The 17947-nt window shown below is 54.4% G+C and overlaps 1 protein-coding gene across 1 annotated transcript in view; it reads left to right on the forward strand.

The window, feature by feature from the left end:
- The window catches only part of JPH3 (junctophilin 3), an 89611-nt gene that overhangs the window by 20169 nt on the left and 51495 nt on the right, over window positions 1-17947 (forward strand). The window contains exon 2 of the mRNA XM_058528436.1: window positions 9882-10659. Coding sequence (XP_058384419.1) covers window positions 9882-10659 — 778 coding nt within the window. The remainder of the gene's footprint in view (window positions 1-9881; window positions 10660-17947) is intronic.

Consider the following 17947-nt stretch of genomic DNA (forward strand, 5'->3'; position numbering starts at 1 on the left):
GGAATGAGACTAGAGGGGGCTGGAGAGGGGCCTCCAGCAAGCTCCCATAGCTGGCTGGTGACAGTGATCGAGCTCTCTATGTTAGGAGTCATTGGGAAAGGAAGTGACACTGCAGGACAAGCTGGCCTCCAGCCACTCTCTCATTCTTCTCAGAGTGGACAAACTCTGGGGGGACCTCCATGAGGAGATGACAGAGATCTGGGGAGACCTCCATGAGGAGATGACAGGGACCTGGGGGGACCTCCATGAGGAGATGACAGAGATCTCGGAGGACCTCCATGAGGAGATGACAGAGATCTGGGGGGACCTCCATGAGATGACAGGAACCTGGGGGGACCTCTGTGAGGAGATGACAGGAACCTGGGGGGACCTCTGTGAGGAGATGGCAGGGACCTGGGGGGACCTCTGTGAGGAGATGACAGGGACCTGGGGGGACCTCTGTGAGGAGATGACAGGGACCTGGGGGGACCTCGATGAGGAGATGACAGAGACCTTGGGGGACCTCCATGAGGAGATGATAGGGATCTAGAGGGGCCTCCGTGAGGATAAAAGCGCACAGACTCACACTCACTCTCCCGAGGCCACCCCAGGTTCTCGTGTTCAGTCGTTGGCTTATTGCAGCCCCAGGGGTCCGGGGCTGTCATTATCACCATTTTACAGACATGCAAACTGAGGGTAACTTGCCCGGATGCACAGCTAATGGTGGAGCTGGACGTGAACCCAAGGGGTCTAGTGGGCATCCTGCCACACCCTCACTACCTCTGCCTGTCCCTCTGAAACAGGAGGCTCCACGTGGAGCCCTCGGCCCTCCCTCCGCTCTGCGGGGTCCTCTAGCCCAGTGCTCTGGACACTGAGGCCTGCAGAGGTCTCACTGGGGCCCAGAGACGGCCTTGGGGTGGTTTGGAGCCCCTGTGTTTGGTTGTGGGTGGAGATGCATTTTTTTTCCTGTGACAATGCCTCGTAAGTTGCATCACATCTCAAAGGGATCCGTGACGCACCTGAGCCCAAATCCTCCCTCTTCGTGTGGGTCCTCAGGCTGGAAGGCTGGGCACTCAGCGTGGCCCCAGTGTGTGTGGTGCTGTGTGTCAACGCCCTGCCCCAGAGAAGGGAGGGCAGGTGAGGTGGAGGCTGCTGTCTGAGTGAAGATGGGAGCTTGACCACCAGGCGACTTTTCAGCAACAAGAATCGTTGGTCCTCAAAAACCTAATGTAAAAAAGAAAATAATTGTTGGTTCTGAAATGACAGTCACCTGGGAACTTTTATTTTTTTATTTTTATTTTTTTTAAATTCAGATTTTTTTTTTTAATTTATTTTTTCCCCCCAAAGCCCCAGTAGATAGTTGTATGTCATAGTTGCATGTCCTTCTAGTTGCTGTATGTGGGACATGGCCTCAGCATGGCGGGAGAAGCAGTGTGTCGGTGCTCACCCGGGATCCGAACCCGGGCCGCCAGCAGCAGAGCACACGCACTTAACCGCTAAGCCACGGGGCGGCCCAACCTGGGAACTTCTAAACCCTCCACGCCCGGGCCTCACCTCAGGCCTGCTGAATCCGTGTCTCTGGGCGGGCCGGGCGTCACTGATTATTTTCAAAGTTCTCCAGGTGATTCTAATGGGAGGACCTGGGTTCTTGACCTTGAGTGGTGTGGGAGTCACCTGGAAGGCGTGTTCTGTCCGGGGTGTCGGCCTCAGTGGGCCTGGGGTGAGCCTGAGAATCTGCATTTCAACAAGTTCCTAGGTGATGCTGATGCACCACCGCTTATCTAGAGCCTTGCAGGTGTCACTTCTGGGCTCTTCACTCATTGGGCCACCTGGGCCTCCGGCTGTGTTGTATTTAAACACACTTGCCACACACCCAGCACCATCTCAGAGTGCTTTGCGAACACGAATCATTTATTCCTCGTGATAAGCTTGTGGGGTAGATGTTGGCATTGTCCCCATTTCACAGAAGAGGAAACTGAGGGAGGGTGAAACTAGGTCACTTGTGCAGGCTTTGACAGCTGTTGTCAGACAGTCTGGCTCCAGCTCCTGGCTGTTCGTCCCTTCACCGTGCTCCTCTTCTGTAGCTCGGAGGGAAATAATGTTTATCCCCATTTTGCAGACAGAGAAAGCAAGCCTCCCAGAGGTCCACGAATCTGTCCAGTGTCACGTGGCCAAGATGTGTGCTCAGACCTGCCTGACTTCTGGCCACTCTGGAAGAGGGGCTCCCTTGCTTCCTCCTCCTACTCCTGCCTCTCCCACCTCACAAGCATTTCCATTAACCCCTGCCATTAACCCCTGCCAGCCCTGCGGGCCTCGGGCAACTGCTGAGCCTCGGTGCCCGCTGGGTGACCAGAGAGGGGAAAGGGGAGTGGAGGTCCTGAGAAGGTGCCCCCAGATGGCAGGATTCAGAGCAGCAGCCTCTCTGTGCCACGTTCTGTTCCTGCCCCCCGCCCCCCCGCCCCCTCCTTTAACGCCCAGAGGGAGAATCAGAGGGAGGGGCGTAGGGGGACAAGGGTGGTCCCTGCCCCTGAGGCCCAATGGGACATGGGACTGAAATCTGGAAGCTGATGGGGGTCACCCAGGTCTTCGCCACCGGCCCGTCGGAACCATTCACCTGGGGAGAAGACGGCGCTTGACACCGGGGGGCAGGAGAAGCAGCAGGCCTCCTTTGAGCGACACCCGCATTCTCCGCTGCCTGGTCACCGCCCCCCATTCTGGATGCAGAGCTGCCGTCCTGGGGGACCTTCGTTCAGAATGAGTCTCTTGCCACTCGCCTCCCTGCCATCCCGAGTGAGCGAGTCTGTGCAAGCAGACGGGAGAACCATGGGCCTGGTGGGGACGTGGTGTGATAGGAGCTGGAGTCTGCTTTCTTGGATGTGGACTTCCCACCTTCCTATTTTTCAGTGCGGGGTAGAGAAAAATTGTCCAGAACGTGGCCCTGAGAATCGGGCACACCTGATTGGGGTCCTAGCTCTGCTGCCTCCTCAGTGTCAGGACTTGGGCCGGTGACTTAACCTCATCAGGCCTCAGTTTTTGCATTTGTGAAATGGGTACAATAACGTCCCTGTCATAGGGTTGTGAGAACCAAGCGAGCGGCCTCTGGAAGCCCTTAGCTCAGGGTGGACACGCCGTGAGCACTCAGCAGTGTGGGTGGTGTCATTCCTGTGGGCAGGTGGGAAGCAGCCTCTGCCCTCCCCGGTGAGGTCAGGGTGACACAGTGAGGGACCTCAGCTCAGAGGGAATACTGAGAGAACACCTGACTGGAGTCTACAGACCAGTCACCTCCTCTCTTCTCGGACTTGCTCTGGACGTGCACTGATCGGCTGATGTCACCAGGTGTGGGTCTCCCCTAAGTTGGGGACGATGAGGAGTCAGAGGCTGGCTCCCTTGTCCATGCAGCTCCTTCCAGCTCTGGAGATAGCCAAGTGGGGTCAGTCAGGTCTCCGTCTCTTCCTGCTGTGTGGCCTTGGAGAAGTCCCTGTGCCTCTCTGAGCCCCGTGGATTGTGAGTGCTCAGCAGGAGTTAGCTGATGGTGCAGTTTGGTTGCGGCGGCCCTGGGTCCTGTGGGCGCCCCAGGAGGGCTTTCCAGGTGCCCCCGACTGAGAAGGCAGCCGACGCAGGGAAGTTTTAGTAAAGATGAATATATTAGATTTAGAAGAATGTTCTTTATACCGAGATCAGGCCCACTTTTTTTTTTATGTGTAAAAGACCTCTTTATTCATAGTTGCGAAAACTTGGAGGCAACAAAGATGTCCTTTGTTAGGAGAATGGAAGAACAAACTGTGGTACATAGTCACAGGAAGATGTGGAGGAACCTGAAATGCATATTTCCAAGTGAAAGAAGCCAGGCTGAAAGGCCACATACTGTATGGTTCCAACTGTATGACATCTGGGCAAGGGAAAACTATGGAGACTGTAAAAAGATCAGTGGTGGCTGGGGCTGGGGAAGAGAGGGATGAACAGGTGGAGCACAGAGGATTTTTAGGGCAGCGAAACTATTCTATATGTACTCTAAAGATGGATATGTGCCATTCTGCCTTGGTCCAAACCCGTACAATGTAAACACCACTTAGTTACTGTGTGGGAACTGGCTCACCGATTGTAGCACATGCACGGCTACAAGGTTACCTTGCTGATGAAGGGTGACAGGAACCCCGGGTGAGTGTTCGGGGGGTGGGGGGGAAGCTCTGTATTTTATGCTAAATTTTCCTGTAAATCTAAAACTCTGAAAAGTAGCCTATTAATTATTTAAAAAAAAAAAACGTTTTAAAAGAGCCCTTCCGATATGAGCAGATGTGGAGGTGAAAGGTACAAAACAAATGCGTCCACGTGCAGTTGGCACGTGGGGCACCACGTAGAGCGCTGGGTGCTACCTGCCCTTGAGCCTGGTGGTCCCGCCTTCAGGACCCCACCCGCTCACACACCCACACTCAGGCTGATGGGTGGTGGAGGGGGCGCACCCGGATGGGTCCTCAAGCTCCCCGATCTGCGAGGCTGGACGCGTGGCCCGGCCCCCCGCATCCGGGTGACAGGAGTCGAAATATGGAGGTCGTATTCGCTGCTCCCCACTGGGGTCTGCTTTGACTCTCTACCCGCTCTGACCTGGGTGGCTCCCGGCTAGTGTCCCGTTCTCAGTGCAGGATGACTGTTACCTGCACATAACACTTGTCGCCTCTGACACGAGTGGCCTCGTCTCACGGTCCCTTTCCTGCCTCCAGTCTGCATGTCTGACACCTTCTCAGGGAAGCTTCTCCCCTCCAGCCCCCCAGGAGACCAATGACTGCACTTGGGCCCCCTCTTCCTGGCTTTCTTGAGTACACGGTGGGCATTCACCAGGCTAGTGTCCTCTGTGAGGAGCAGGGCTTTGTGTTGGCGCTGGGTTCAGCAGGTCCCCACCCCCATGGGGCACAAATCTTCCCTGAGCCTTGGTTTCCACGGCCAGAAAAACGAGGAAAATATCCCTATTGTGAGAATTTTCTTTTAACAGTGTCTTCCCTCCCTTGCCCCATTAAAATTTTTAATCTTTAACGAGATAATGTGCCCGTAATTTATGATGTCAATTAGTGCTAAAAACAGTGCTTGAAACAAAAATCGGCAGGACCCTGACCCCTCCATCTGATGCCGCCCAGAACTACAACTCTGAGCTCTTTCACCTGCTACGTCAGAGACTTACCTCTGAGATGCTCAATATAGGCACTTTCTGCTTTCTGGGTTCACGGTCACGTTCAGCTGTTACCTGCTGCCTTCCTACTGTGGGAGATGAAGGTTTTCAGTCTTTGAGAACCTTCTTCCTCTTCCCTTCCCTAACCATTCCAGTATTGTTATGTCACCATTTTTTTGTTAAATGCATATTCAGTGTTTCCATTAAGAAAAGACTCTAAGTGTGGCTGGCTGCTGGGCCATGCAACGCACTCTGGTTCTATATGCTCACATAACGTGTTTCACGTGCAACTTGAGTTAGTAATTGCTTCATTTTTTCAATTGCATAGTTTTCTTTAAATCACTGGTTAATTCTTTCCCTTCCAAATGCTCAGTAAAATAGCTCTCAATGCAGCTTTTCACATGAACAAACTCACCAGATTCTCTATCAATAATATATACATATATATACACACATTATGTATAATATACACATTATATATAATATATATATATAATATACATGCTTTTAATATGTTTGTATATTTTCCTTCATTGCTTTCTGGAAGATTTTATATATACACCCCCACACCCCCTCTGCTCCTGGAAGTCCCCTTTGCCTCTCCCGTTTGTTGGATCTCCCTGTGTCTTCCTCTTTTGCGGTTTACTCCCTCATTTTAGTGGAGTATATCCTGCAGTAGCTTCCTGAGAAAGGATGCATGGAAGATATAGTTTTTGTGGCTTAATTACTTGGTTGATAAATTGATGGGTATAGAATTCCAGATTGAAAATCATTTTTGTCAGAATTGGAGCGGGGGGTCAATTTCCCATGACTTCTAGGTTTCGGTGTTGTTGGTAAGAAATCTTGTGCCATTCTGATGCTCAGTCCTTCCTGTGCAGTCTGTTTTTCTTTTTCTCTGGAAGAATTTGGGAACTTTGCTCACTGGAATTCTGAAAGTTCACAATGCCATGTCTTGGTTGAGTCTTTTTCCTTCACTGTGCAGGGTGTCTGTGAGCCCCTTCCCCCTGCACACTCACATCCTTCAATTCTGGGACACTTTCTTATTTTATCCCTTTGGTAATTTTCCTTCACTGCTTTCTGGCACCCTTGATATGTAGATTTGCGGCCTTCTGGATGACTCATGGATGACTCTAATCTTCTTCTCACTATTTCCTACTATTTCCTCCACCTCTTCCTTTTTGTTCCATTTTCTGAAAGATTTTCTTGAATTTATCTTCCAACTCATTTACCAAAATGTTTATTTTAGCCATCATACTTTTAATTTGCTGGAGCTCTTTCTTTGTCTTGGATTTTCCCTTTTCTGTGGCATTTGACTCTCATTTTGTGGATGCAGTATCTCATCTCGATGAGGATTTAAGTTGTGGCTTCCCTGACGTCTTCTTCCACACCCTGTAGTTCTCACGATTCCCTCAATTTCTCATTTTCCCGTTTATTTGTATGTTCTCGTCTCTGTCCTGTTGGAGGCTCTCTGCAGGTGTCTGCTGCTGTTTGGTTGCTCGTCTGTTAAAGGGAGGGATGGGAGAAGCTGACTGAAAGTTGTGTGTGTGGCGGCCTCCACTGCCGGCCCGATTCAGTCTCCCCAGAGGAGTTCTCCCTGCCCGGGCTTGGTGATTCTGGCTGCCAGTGCCCGGATTGGCCGGGGAAGTGGGCAGAGTCTCTGTTCAGCACAGCACCCTTGCCCCCCCCCCCACTATCTTCTCTGCCTCGTGTTCCTGGAACACACTTTTCTTGTTCATTGTTTGCAGAAACTTTTCTTCCTCTGTCCTGCAGGAGGGGAGAAGGCTCTCTTTTAAAATTCATTGTTTATACGTTCTCGGCAATCTGGCTTTTTATCCTTTTTCTTGGTTTCTCCTCCTAACTTTTAGTTCTTATTTTTATCCTTATGTCACTTGGCTAGATTGAGAATCCTGTGTTAGTCTGCTCGGGCTGCCGTAACAGAATGTCACAGTCTGAGGGGCTTAGCCAACAGGCCTTTATTCTCTCCCGGTTCTGGAGGCTGGCAGTCCAAGATGGAGGAGCCCGGAGCTGGGCTCTTCCGAGGCCTCTCTCCTTGGCTTGCAGACGGCCGCCCGCTCCCTGCCTCTTCACAGGGTTGTCCCTCTGTGCGCACCCTGCTTTCTTCTCCTCTGCTTACGAGAACACCAGTCAGAGTGGGTTAGGGCCCACTCTGAGAACCTATTTGTTTTAACTGTGGTAAAATACAAATAACATAAAATTTACCATCTTAACCATTTTAAAGTGAACGGTTTGGTGGTATTAAATACGTTCATAATGCTGCACAACCGTCACCATTGTTCATCTCCACGGCTCTTTTCATCTTGCAAAACTGAACCTCTGTACCTATTAAACGGTAACCTCCATCTACCGCCCCCAGCCCCTGGTAACCACCCTTCTACTTTCTGTCTCTATGAACTTGACTCCTCTAGGGGCCTCATATAAGTGGAATAAGTAAGTAAGATAGTATTTGTCCTTTTGTAACTTGCTTATTTCACTGAGCATAATGTCCTCAGGGTTCATCCATGTTGTAGCCTGTGTCAGAATTTCCTTCCTCCTTAAGGCTGAATAATACTACGTTGTATGGATAGACCACATTTTGCTTATCCATTATGCCTTCGCTTTTTAACTGTGGTTTCCATCCTTATCTGTAAGCCCCAGCCTCCCTGAGGGGAAGGAAGGGTGCTGGGAGTGGGGTGGGCTGAGTCTCCTTCCTTCCCAGGGGCATTTTCAGCTGTGGGAGGGGAGCCTGCCATCCTTAGTGCCCCCATCTTGGCAAAACCTGGGGTGCCATCTTGGAGGATCTTAGCTAGGGTTGCTGGATTCAGCAAATAAACCTATGGGATGCCCAGTTAAATTTGAATTTCAGGGCATCAAGCTGATCATTTCTAGTTTAAGTATGTCTTATACCATATGTCCCTAAAAAATTGTTATTCATGTGGAACTCAGGTTTAACTGGGCACCCTGTGTTTTATCTGACAGCCTTGTCCTCAGCCCACAAGTAGAAGGGCAGTGAGCCAGGGTGAGAGTCCCTACAATGGCAGCGTATTCCCAGCTTGAACTGACTGCAGTAGGCCGCTGTCCAGGCAGCAGGTCTGGCCTTCTTAAAAGGCCAGCTTACCACAGGCCACCGCATGCCCATGCAGGGCAGGAGCCACCCAGGACCATGCACCTAGTCCCAGGGTCCTTCTCACAACCCGGGGCTAGTGTGAGCTTTGGGGTCTCTGCCCCAGCATGGGCCACACCAAGGACGCTGAGTGGCACAGAATCAGCCAGTGCCTTTGCTCGTCCCTTCACCACTGTCCCCCACTTACAGCCAGGTTGACTGTCTCTGGGAGGGGGTACAGTGGGTGCTGTGGGGCACTCGGGTGCACAGTCTCTTGGGGAAGAAGGTGCCCACTGCCCAGTGTGAACAGTGGTGGCCCGAGGCAGGAAAAGCTCTTGGTAGGAGCAAGGGTGGGAGGAGGTGGAGGGTGGGGACCCGCCTCACTGCACCATGCTGAGGGTCATTTAATTCACACAACGACCTGTGGCACGAGGAATTTAGACCCGTTCTACAGATAAGGAAACTGAGGGTCAGAGAGGTCCAGAAACTTGCCTAAAGTCACACGGCCAGTGAGTGGAGCGAGAATATGAGCCCAGTTCTGCTGATTTTTTTCTTTTTATTTTATTGCGGTAGGATGTATATAATATAAAATTTGCCATTTTAACCATTTTTAAGTGTATAGTTCAGTGGCATTAATTACATTCACAATATTTTGCAACCATCATCTCTATTTTCAAGGCTTTTCCATCACCCCAAGCGGAAACTCTGTACCCATCAAGCAATAATTCCCTATTCCCCCTCCCCCAGCCCCTGGCACCCACCCTTCTAAGTTCTGTCTCTATGAATTTGACTACGATGAGTACCTCATATAGGTGGAATCCTACAGTATTTATCCTTTTGTGGCTGGCTTATTTCACTGAGCATAATATCCTCGAGGTTCATCCATGTTGTAGCATGGGTCAGAATTTCGTTCCTTTTTAAGGCTGAATAATATTCCGTTGTATGGATGGACCACATTTTGTTTATCCATTTACCCACTGATGAACATCTGGGTTGTTTCCGCCTGTTGGCGATTGTAAATAATGCTGCTGTGAACAAAGGTGTGCAAATATCTGAGTCAGTGCTTTTGATTCTTTGGGGGATGTCAGGTCTGCCGATTTCAATACCTTAAAGGCCACATGCACTTAAGGTGTCTTCGCCGAGTGGTCTTCCAAACTCTTCTTGGGTACCTCCAGCAATGGGGAACTTACTACCTTCCAAGGCAGCCTCTTCAGTACCCAGTTTGTAGCCCAGATCTGTGTCCCTGTAGCTGCCACTCCTGGTCCCACAGCCCCCGTTGGGGGCCACTCAGCCAGGATGTGCTCTTCCTCCTTCACTGCTTCCCTCTTGGGTCTTCTTTGGGTTGGGCCTTCTGCCCACGCAGGGGGAGCTCTCCAGTTCACTCTTGATTCTGTGCTCCCGCCTCTACATCAGACTATCATGCCTTCCCTCCCCCTCCCCAACTCCCAAGAGAGAAAACGAAATTCAACTGTGGGACGCAGGACGGAAGTGTCTTTAAGGTGACTGTCAGTGGTGTCAACTGTAAAAACGCACCATGGTCTGTAAACCTCGCTGAGTTCCCCGAAGACGGGGAGAACCTTGGGGGCCCGTCCACGGTGTTGTGTGCCTCTGGGCACTCACCCTTCTCCTTTGTCTCCACAGGGACCTACCAGGGCCAGTGGGTTGGTGGCATGCGCCAAGGCTATGGCGTGAGGCAGAGTGTCCCCTACGGCATGGCGGCGGTCATCCGCTCGCCCCTGAGGACGTCCATCAACTCTCTGCGCAGCGAGCACACCAACGGCGCGGCGCTGCACCCCGACGCGTCTCCGGCGGTGGCCGGCAGCCCGGCTGTGTCCCGGGGGGGCTTCGTGCTGGTGGCACACAGTGACTCCGAGATCCTCAAGAGCAAGAAGAAGGGGCTGTTCCGGCGCTCGCTGCTGAGCGGGCTGAAGCTGCGCAAGTCCGAGTCCAAGAGCAGCCTGGCGAGCCAGCGCAGCAAGCAGAGCTCCTTCCGCAGCGAGGCGGGCATGAGCACGGTCAGCTCCACGGCCAGCGACATCCACTCCACCATCAGCCTGGGCGAGGGCGAGGCTGAACTGTCGGTCATCGAGGACGACATCGACGCCACCACCACGGAGACCTACGTGGGCGAGTGGAAGAACGACAAGCGCTCGGGCTTCGGCGTGAGCCAGCGCTCGGATGGGCTGCGCTATGAGGGCGAGTGGGCTGGCAACCGGCGGCACGGCTACGGCTGCATGACCTTCCCCGATGGCACCAAAGAGGAGGGCAAGTACAAGCAGAATGTGCTCGTGAGCGGCAAGCGCAAGAACCTCATCCCGCTGCGCGCCAGCAAGATCCGCGAGAAGGTGGACCGGGCTGTGGAGGCAGCCGAGCGCGCGGCCACCATCGCCAAGCAGAAGGCGGAGATCGCGGCCTCTAGGTAGGAGGGCTGGGGGTTCGGGGCGGCCGGGCGGTTAGGGGTTGCTGGGCCGGCGTGGTAGTGGTGCTGCGCAGTCTGAGGCCTACACTGGTGCTTCTCGAACTATGCCCTTTGGAACCCTGGCAATCCTCAGAGGTTCTCACAGGTGGGACAAGGAAATGGCTGGTCTGAGGAGGTTCTGGGTCCTATGGCCTCCTCTCAAACAGAACAGCATCTGTATCTGTTTTATATGCTGGCATTTAGTGTAAAATATCGATGGATAAAGAGGTTGGGCCATCCTGCTGGTGAGATGCGTAGGACAGCGCTGGTTAAGGGAAAGGTGTGATACCACCACGGCTGTGATCCCAGGTGGGCATGGAGCGACCAGCACTGCAGAGATGTGGGAATAGGGTGGAAGCTGTCCAGGCCACCCCATCCTGCAGCCCAGATCGTTCATGAGCCCCTGGAGACAGCACCAACTGGACAGATCAGCTGTGGGCACCAGGCAAGGGGCTTTAGCAAGACTTGGTGCTTTGGGCCAATAGCTATTCTGAATGGGATGCAGGACTTAGTTTGGGGTTCAGTCGGGTAGCCAGCCTGGGCCCTAAGCAACGGGTCTGGAGTTGACCATTGGTGGGTGCCATGTTGGATTTCGAGGTGTCTTTGGTGTTGGTGCAGGGTTGAGGACTTCAGAGCTGGAAGGAAGGGTCCCGGGGTCTGGCTCCCTGGGAGCTGCGGTGGTAAGTATGTGAGCCTGGGTCTGGTCCAGTTAGGCCGTGGGAGCCTGTGGACAGCAGGAACACGGCAGGCTCTGCCACAGGTTGAAGGAAGTTGCCCTGCTGAAAGCCAGGGGCCCCCCAGGCGGCCACGCTCCTGGGTTCTCAAGGAATAATTCCTGGCTGAGTTAACCAGGAGCTTTCCACCATCTGTCTGCTCTCCTGGGTCAGAGTAGGGTCCCCGGGGTCCGCCCTGAGAGTCCTGGGGCTTGAGATCGGGATCTGGGGGCTGCTGTAGACCCCTCAGGCTGCCTAGGCAGGAGGCTTCTGGGAAGACAGACCCCGGCATCTTTCTGGATGATTCTGTATTCCCAGCCAGGGGCAGACCTGGAGTTATTCCAGGAAAGCTCCTGGCTCAGCTATGGCTCAGGCCTTCCCAACCTGTCACTAATTAAAGTTTTAGCCCATTTGGTTCTGGTTTTCAGTGACCTTTGATCCACAGTGAAGGAACAAAAGAGGTGGGTTTGTTGGCAGAATATCTGCCACTCACAACTCTGAGGTTTTACAGGGAAACGAGATCCATTCTGAGAAGCCAAAAGAAAAATGGCATCACTACCTGAACATCAAGGTCCAAAATTGTTCTGTTTGCCCCCTCCCCACTCCCCCAGAAGCGTTCAGGCACGGAAATTAATAGGAGCAGCGTGTATGACTACTCGCCTGGTACTCTAAGATCAAGTTAGGTTCAGCAGTTATTTTTTCCATTGTAAATGAAATACTCGTTCCATGTAGAAAAATTGGAAAATGGAGCGTAAAGGAAGAAAGCAGCTTTGGGTCTGGGCTGATTCGTCATCCAGAGACTCTCGTTGGCATTTTGGCGATTCTCCCTCCTTCCAGTTGTTTGTTTATTTTTTTTCCGTTTGTGTGATGTTTTGTTGGTTTGCTGACCTCAGTGGACAAGAAGCAGTTTATAGGGTGGGGGACAGTGTCATCAAAGACTCAGGTTGCTCGTGACAGCTCCCGTCTGGCCTGCAGTTCAGCTCTCCGCCAAGGGTCTGGGAGGCAGAAGCACAGGGTTTCTGGATGGTCTTCCACGGAACTGACTTTATTTTAAAGTCCGACGACCAGGCGAACTTCTTAGGACTGAGGACGTGGGGCACAGGGCGATTTTCTGACAAATCCCACGGATATTGGGGGCACTGATTCCCATTAAGGAGTCGCGGTGGTATTGTGGGTAGGGCTCAGTCGGCACACCTGAGGACCTCCACCTGGGGCAGATTTTCCTTCTCTCTGAGGCTTAGTTCTGTCATCTGTGAAATAGGAGTAATGGCGCCTGTCTGCCGTGAAGGCCTGAGAACTGGAACAACAGCTCTGTGTGTTGGATGCCGGGTCACGGAGACTGCAGACCCGCGTCCAGCCTTGGCCCGTCACTGCTGAGCAGCCCGGGGAAGGTGCTTACCATCTCTGGGCCAGGTTCCCCATCCAAGGCTGGATGGAGTGACAGGCAGCGCCCGCGGCATGCATAGGGCCTGATGTGTGCCACTGTCGTCCTCCCAGCCCTCCCCTGAGCTATATCGGCCCCTCGCCTTCAGCCTGGTGGCCTTGCGGGGAGGCGTGACCCTGAGCCGTGCGGCCCTCTTGGTGCCTTCAGTCACCTCTCAGAGGCAGGAGTTGACAGTGTCCTTGGTCTCTGGGAGGGGACAAGGATGAGCCTCCATTCCAGGCTGCGGCTGGAGCTGCACTGCCTGCGTTTTCTCAGTGGCTTAGATTTGAGAAGAGGAGGAGGGAGCAGAGCCACGTCCTCATCCTCGAGAGCGAAGCCGGCAGATGAACGGCTGGGTCAGCGCCCAGAGGCCCCGAGGCCCAGGCTCCGCTGGAGTGTGACAGCGGCCGCAGCGGCCGCGTGGGACTGCGGAGTGGCTGGCCCCGGGCAGACGCCGGTCACTGTCTCAACCAAGAGACGACCAGGTGGTGAGGGAGCCATGGGCCGTGGCGCTCTGCCCTCGGGTCCCCCGGGCGCGGGTTACTGAGCCGAGTCGGTGAGAAACGGTTTGGTGTGTCCTTGTCAGAGCGCCCAGGACCTTCCCTGGAGAGCAGCTCTGTGGGGACAGCTGCTGTGAGGCCGGGGGACCCGGGCTTTCTGGGAAAGCGGGGCCTGCACGGAGCTTGAGTTGTGAGAGCTGGTCCCTTTGTCTCCATTTCAGAGGAGACCAAGGCCCACAGCTGCTCAGACCGGGGCTTGGCCATACAGCAAGGAGGGAGCTGGGGTTCCCCCTTGGGGTGGGGTCTGCAGCCTGGCTCTCAGCGCCTGCCCCCCACCCCCTCGTGTGTGCGGGAATCACCTGGGGGCACTCAGAAATGCATGCCAGCCCACTCTAGAGGTGCTGAGTTCCTTTCTGGGGTGCCACCTGGGCTTCAGAGCCCTAAAGTTCTCTAGGTGATTCTCAGGTGCCCTCAGCACCCTGGAGCTGTGTAAAATGCAGATGGCCGGGCCCCCCAAGAGCTTCTGATTGTGCAGGTCTGAGTGGGGCCTGAGAACCTGCATTCCCGAGGAGCTCCCGGGAGCTGGTGCTGCTGGCCTGAGAACCGCCTGCTCCTCTGTCTCACAGGAGGCCCACAGGGGAGAGGAGAGGGGTGCAGACATGGCTGCCACACAGGCGGAGGGTGGAGAGGGCCCTGACGGGGTCTTCAGTGGGAGATGACGGGGAGGGGAGTGTGTGCCGGGTCGGTCTGAGTGAGACGAGGTCAGAGCAGACAGTACCACTGTTCTTCACCTGTGACTTCCCGTAGGGTCCTCGGCACCCCACTGTGAACTCCCGATAGTGAAGGATGACTCCATCCTGCCCTGTCGCCCAACGTAGTGAGTCCAGCAAAGTTGGACACTGGGGGCTCTCTCTTTGAGCAGCTTGTATTCGGCTGGACCACAGGTATAGACCTCTCCTGCCTTCGTACACTAGGGACACTTTTATGAAGCATCCTTTACCAAGGCAGCCAATATGTGTCACCTTCGCCCCTACTGCCTCTTTATCACCCCTGACCCTTGCCAGTGGCAGACATAACTGGTTGATCACAGTGCTCCTAGCAGGCATGGCTGGCCTGGAAGATGAAACCTAATGGTTGTGCTCTGCTGCTCACCAGAGGACCAGCCTGCGGTCTGGTTGGGAATCAAAATATACACCTGTCACCTACTAGAGATGAAAGAAGCACAGAGGACACCTAGCCCAGGGGTTGTCACATTTCAGTTTTCAGCAGCAGAGCACTTTGTCACAGCTTCCCGAAGTGTAAAGCAGATAAAGGCAGGGAAGTACTGTCGAGCAGGGGGTGGTATGGGGCAGATTGTGGCCCGTGAGCCCTCTCCACCCCCCTTCCCCCAGGTGGCCCGGGGACACTTCAGCAGCACCCTGGGTTGATGGTCATGCTTGAGAAGGTGTCTGACACTGCACCAGTGCCATGGGAGAGGGCGCTGCGATTGACTGGCTGTGTCTGCCGAGGGCGAGGGCAGGGAGGGTTCTGGCTGGTGTGAGACCTGTGGCTCCTCCGACCTACAGACCCTGCGAGAGTTACGTGGGACTCTAGTGGTGGTCGTTCTGCTGGGACCCCCTCTGTGCCTCCTCTGTGATTTATCTCCAGTGAATGTTACTCTGAAGAGGTGTCTAGGGGTTTGCAGAGTCGTAAGATGAGCTGAGAGGAGGAGGGATTCGTCATCGTGTGTTGACTCACATTCTGTTGGAACATAAACTCGCCAGGCCAGGGGGTGTGTCTGTCTCCGTCACCACTGAATCCCGGCCCTGGGACAGCGCCTGCCTCAGTAGCTCAGTGTTTGCGCCGCAGCTGTGCTCTGAATGAATGAATGAATGAGTAACTGTGTAGGCCCCACTTTCGCTCATTGTCGGGGGCACTGGCTGCTTCCTTTGGTGCTGGGGACCCGGAGGCGTGGCTGTGACCTCCTCGGGGCAGGGGCCGACTGGGCCAAGCTCACAAGGAGCAGGGGTGGCACAGCTGCCCTATCAGTCCTTCCCGAGGGGACTGTGGCCCCTCTTGCTCCTTGGTGCCCACGGGTTCTCGAGGGTGTGAGGTGGGCCCTCCTGGGTCCAGCAAGGCCGTGTCTCCTGGCAGAGTTCATGGGAGAGAGACTGCGTGTTCCTGCAGGTTTAGTCTGGCCTCGTGGCGCCTGGGCCCTGACATCCTACAGACGTGGTTGTCTTGACACGGTGGCTCGCTGTGTGGCCTTGGGTGGGTCCTCTGACTCTGCAGAGGGTGGTGGAGGTCAATTTCTCTGGGCTTCTGCATTGTGGGGATTGCATGCGATGGTGTCTGTGCAGAGCACTTGGGCGTGGAGGGTGCTCGCAAAGATGGGGATGAGAGCTCACTGCGTGCAACACACACACACACACACACATACCTGGAGATCCCTGCAGGGGACCAGCTTTGCTCCTGAACTTGCTCTTTAGGTTGACCATGCCATGGTTGGGGGAAGGGCTGGAGGGGGGTGGATAGCCAGAACACCCTGGGAAGGAAGATGCTCCAAATGCTCCTTGTCCCCGCCCCCCACTGCTTGGTCTGTCATCCCTCTGGCGCTGAACCCACAGCCTGGAGCTTGGAGCCAACTCTGCTTCCTGGGAGTGACCGCTGTGCCCAGGGTGAGTGAGGAGGAGGTGCGGGCAGGGGTGGCTGTGCTGTGTGAGGACCTCTTGTTCCCCCGCGGGGGCAGCCCGGATGGGCACAGGCGTGTGGACAGGAGGTGGGGCTGGGCTGGGAGTTCCCGAGACCTGGAGGGCATCTCTCTGTCCAGGTGGGGGCAGGAGCCTTCGAGGACGTGGCTGGGTGGATGAGGACACCCGCTCCTGTGCGTTGAGGCTGGCCGGGTTGTCATGGCCGTTCACAGGGCTGTGGCGATTGTCCCTGTGCTGGCCATCAGCTGACACTCACGACTCGTGATGCTTTGCTGAGTGAGCAGAATTGCGGCAGGTGGAGCTGGGAGGGACCTTGACCAGGCATGTAGACGAGAGATGACAAATTCTTGGCACATTGGCAGCCATTCCTCCCTCCCGCACCCACAGCAGACATGGCTACTTGATCTGTGCATTCAGAATCCTGGCGCCAGGCAGGCCGGCCCTTCTGAAGGATGGCAGTTGTCCTGGATGGCATGGTGGGAAGGTGGGCCCCGTGGGCAGTGTGGCCGAGAGCCAGCTAAGAGGGGGGTGCCCGGGTCCCAGAGCCAGGCAGTGGCCCAGTCAGGGCTAGACCTCACGTCTGGGGCACGGCCTATGCCCTGTGCCTTCTCTCAGCTCCTTTAGACCTGGACCAAACTCTGGGACTCCCTAGTCATGCATATGGGGGTGCTGGCTGGCTTCCTTGAAATGCTCTCTAAATACAGCATTGCCCCTGGGAGGAAAGGATTTGGTAAACAAAACCTTGGGTGAGGCCTCTCGGGGAGAAATCCCCAGCTGCTCTTTGAGCGCCTGTTGTATGCCTGGCCCTGGCTGGTTTCTCTCAGGCTGGGCCTCAGGGGAGCCTGCCTGTTTGCCTTCAGCTCTCCCCAGGGCTCCCCTGTTCCTGAGTTACGGGTCTCCACCCCCGGTCCCAGAGCGCGGGTGCAGGAGACAGAGCACAGGGCCCCGCAGGGTCCAGGTGGCGGGTGAGCTGTCTGCCGGGAGATTGCCTGGGCTCGCTGACTGGGGCATCTTTCCATCCTAAAGGAAACAGAACCTTTCAGGATCTGAAATTGGGGGAGGGAGTGGTATTTTTGTTTTTTTAAAAAAATATTATTCCTTATTAAAATGGTAATATATCCTTATAAAAATATTAAAACAATAAAACAGACTGTTATAAAGTAACCATGTCCCACCAGGATCTGTTCGTCTCCTTAGAGGGAATTACGGTTTTTTTCAACGCATGTGCAGATGTGTGCATCGCACCTTCGTGATTTCCTTTTCCAGTGATGGACCGTACTGTCTACGTCGTTCGTAGTTTGTTTTTCTTTTCTCCTCGCTTATATCAATGGCATCTTTCCGTGCCAGGATAAGCAGACCTGAATGGTTCCTAATGGCTACATAATATTCCATGCTATGGATGCACCATGTTGGTCCAGCGCTCACTTAGTGAAAGTTTCAGGCGTGTCCCATCTCTCAGTCTTATAAACAAGGCTGCGCAGACCTTGCCCACCCACCTTTGCTGCCGGCCGGGGTGTTTCTGCGCCATAGTCTCTGGGAGCAGGCGTTGCTGGCTAAGAGATGTGTGCCTTTAAGGTTTGTGGTAGCTGCTGCCACGCTGCCCGCGACAAAGGCTGCACCAGTTTACTCGGCTGGGAGGGAGGGCTGCAGGAGGAGGTGGTGGGTGGCCTTGCCCAACTGCTGTGTCATTGAGGGGTTTCTCCCTGCCATAGGCTGGTGGTGGCCCCCAAGGATGCCTACGTCCTAATCCCTGGAACCTGTGCGTAGGTGACCTTCCATGGCAAAAGGGACTTTGCAGATGTGTTAAGTTAAGGATCTTGAGATGAGGGGATTATGCAGGATCATTGGGGGGGCATTGTAATCACGAGGGTCCTTATTAGAGGAAGATGGGAGGGTCCGAGTCAGAGGGGGAGCTGTGAGGAT

The sequence above is a fragment of the Diceros bicornis genome, chromosome 32, assembly GCF_020826845.1.
Source record: "Diceros bicornis minor isolate mBicDic1 chromosome 32, mDicBic1.mat.cur, whole genome shotgun sequence".
In the NCBI taxonomy this organism is placed as follows: domain Eukaryota; kingdom Metazoa; phylum Chordata; class Mammalia; order Perissodactyla; family Rhinocerotidae; genus Diceros; species Diceros bicornis.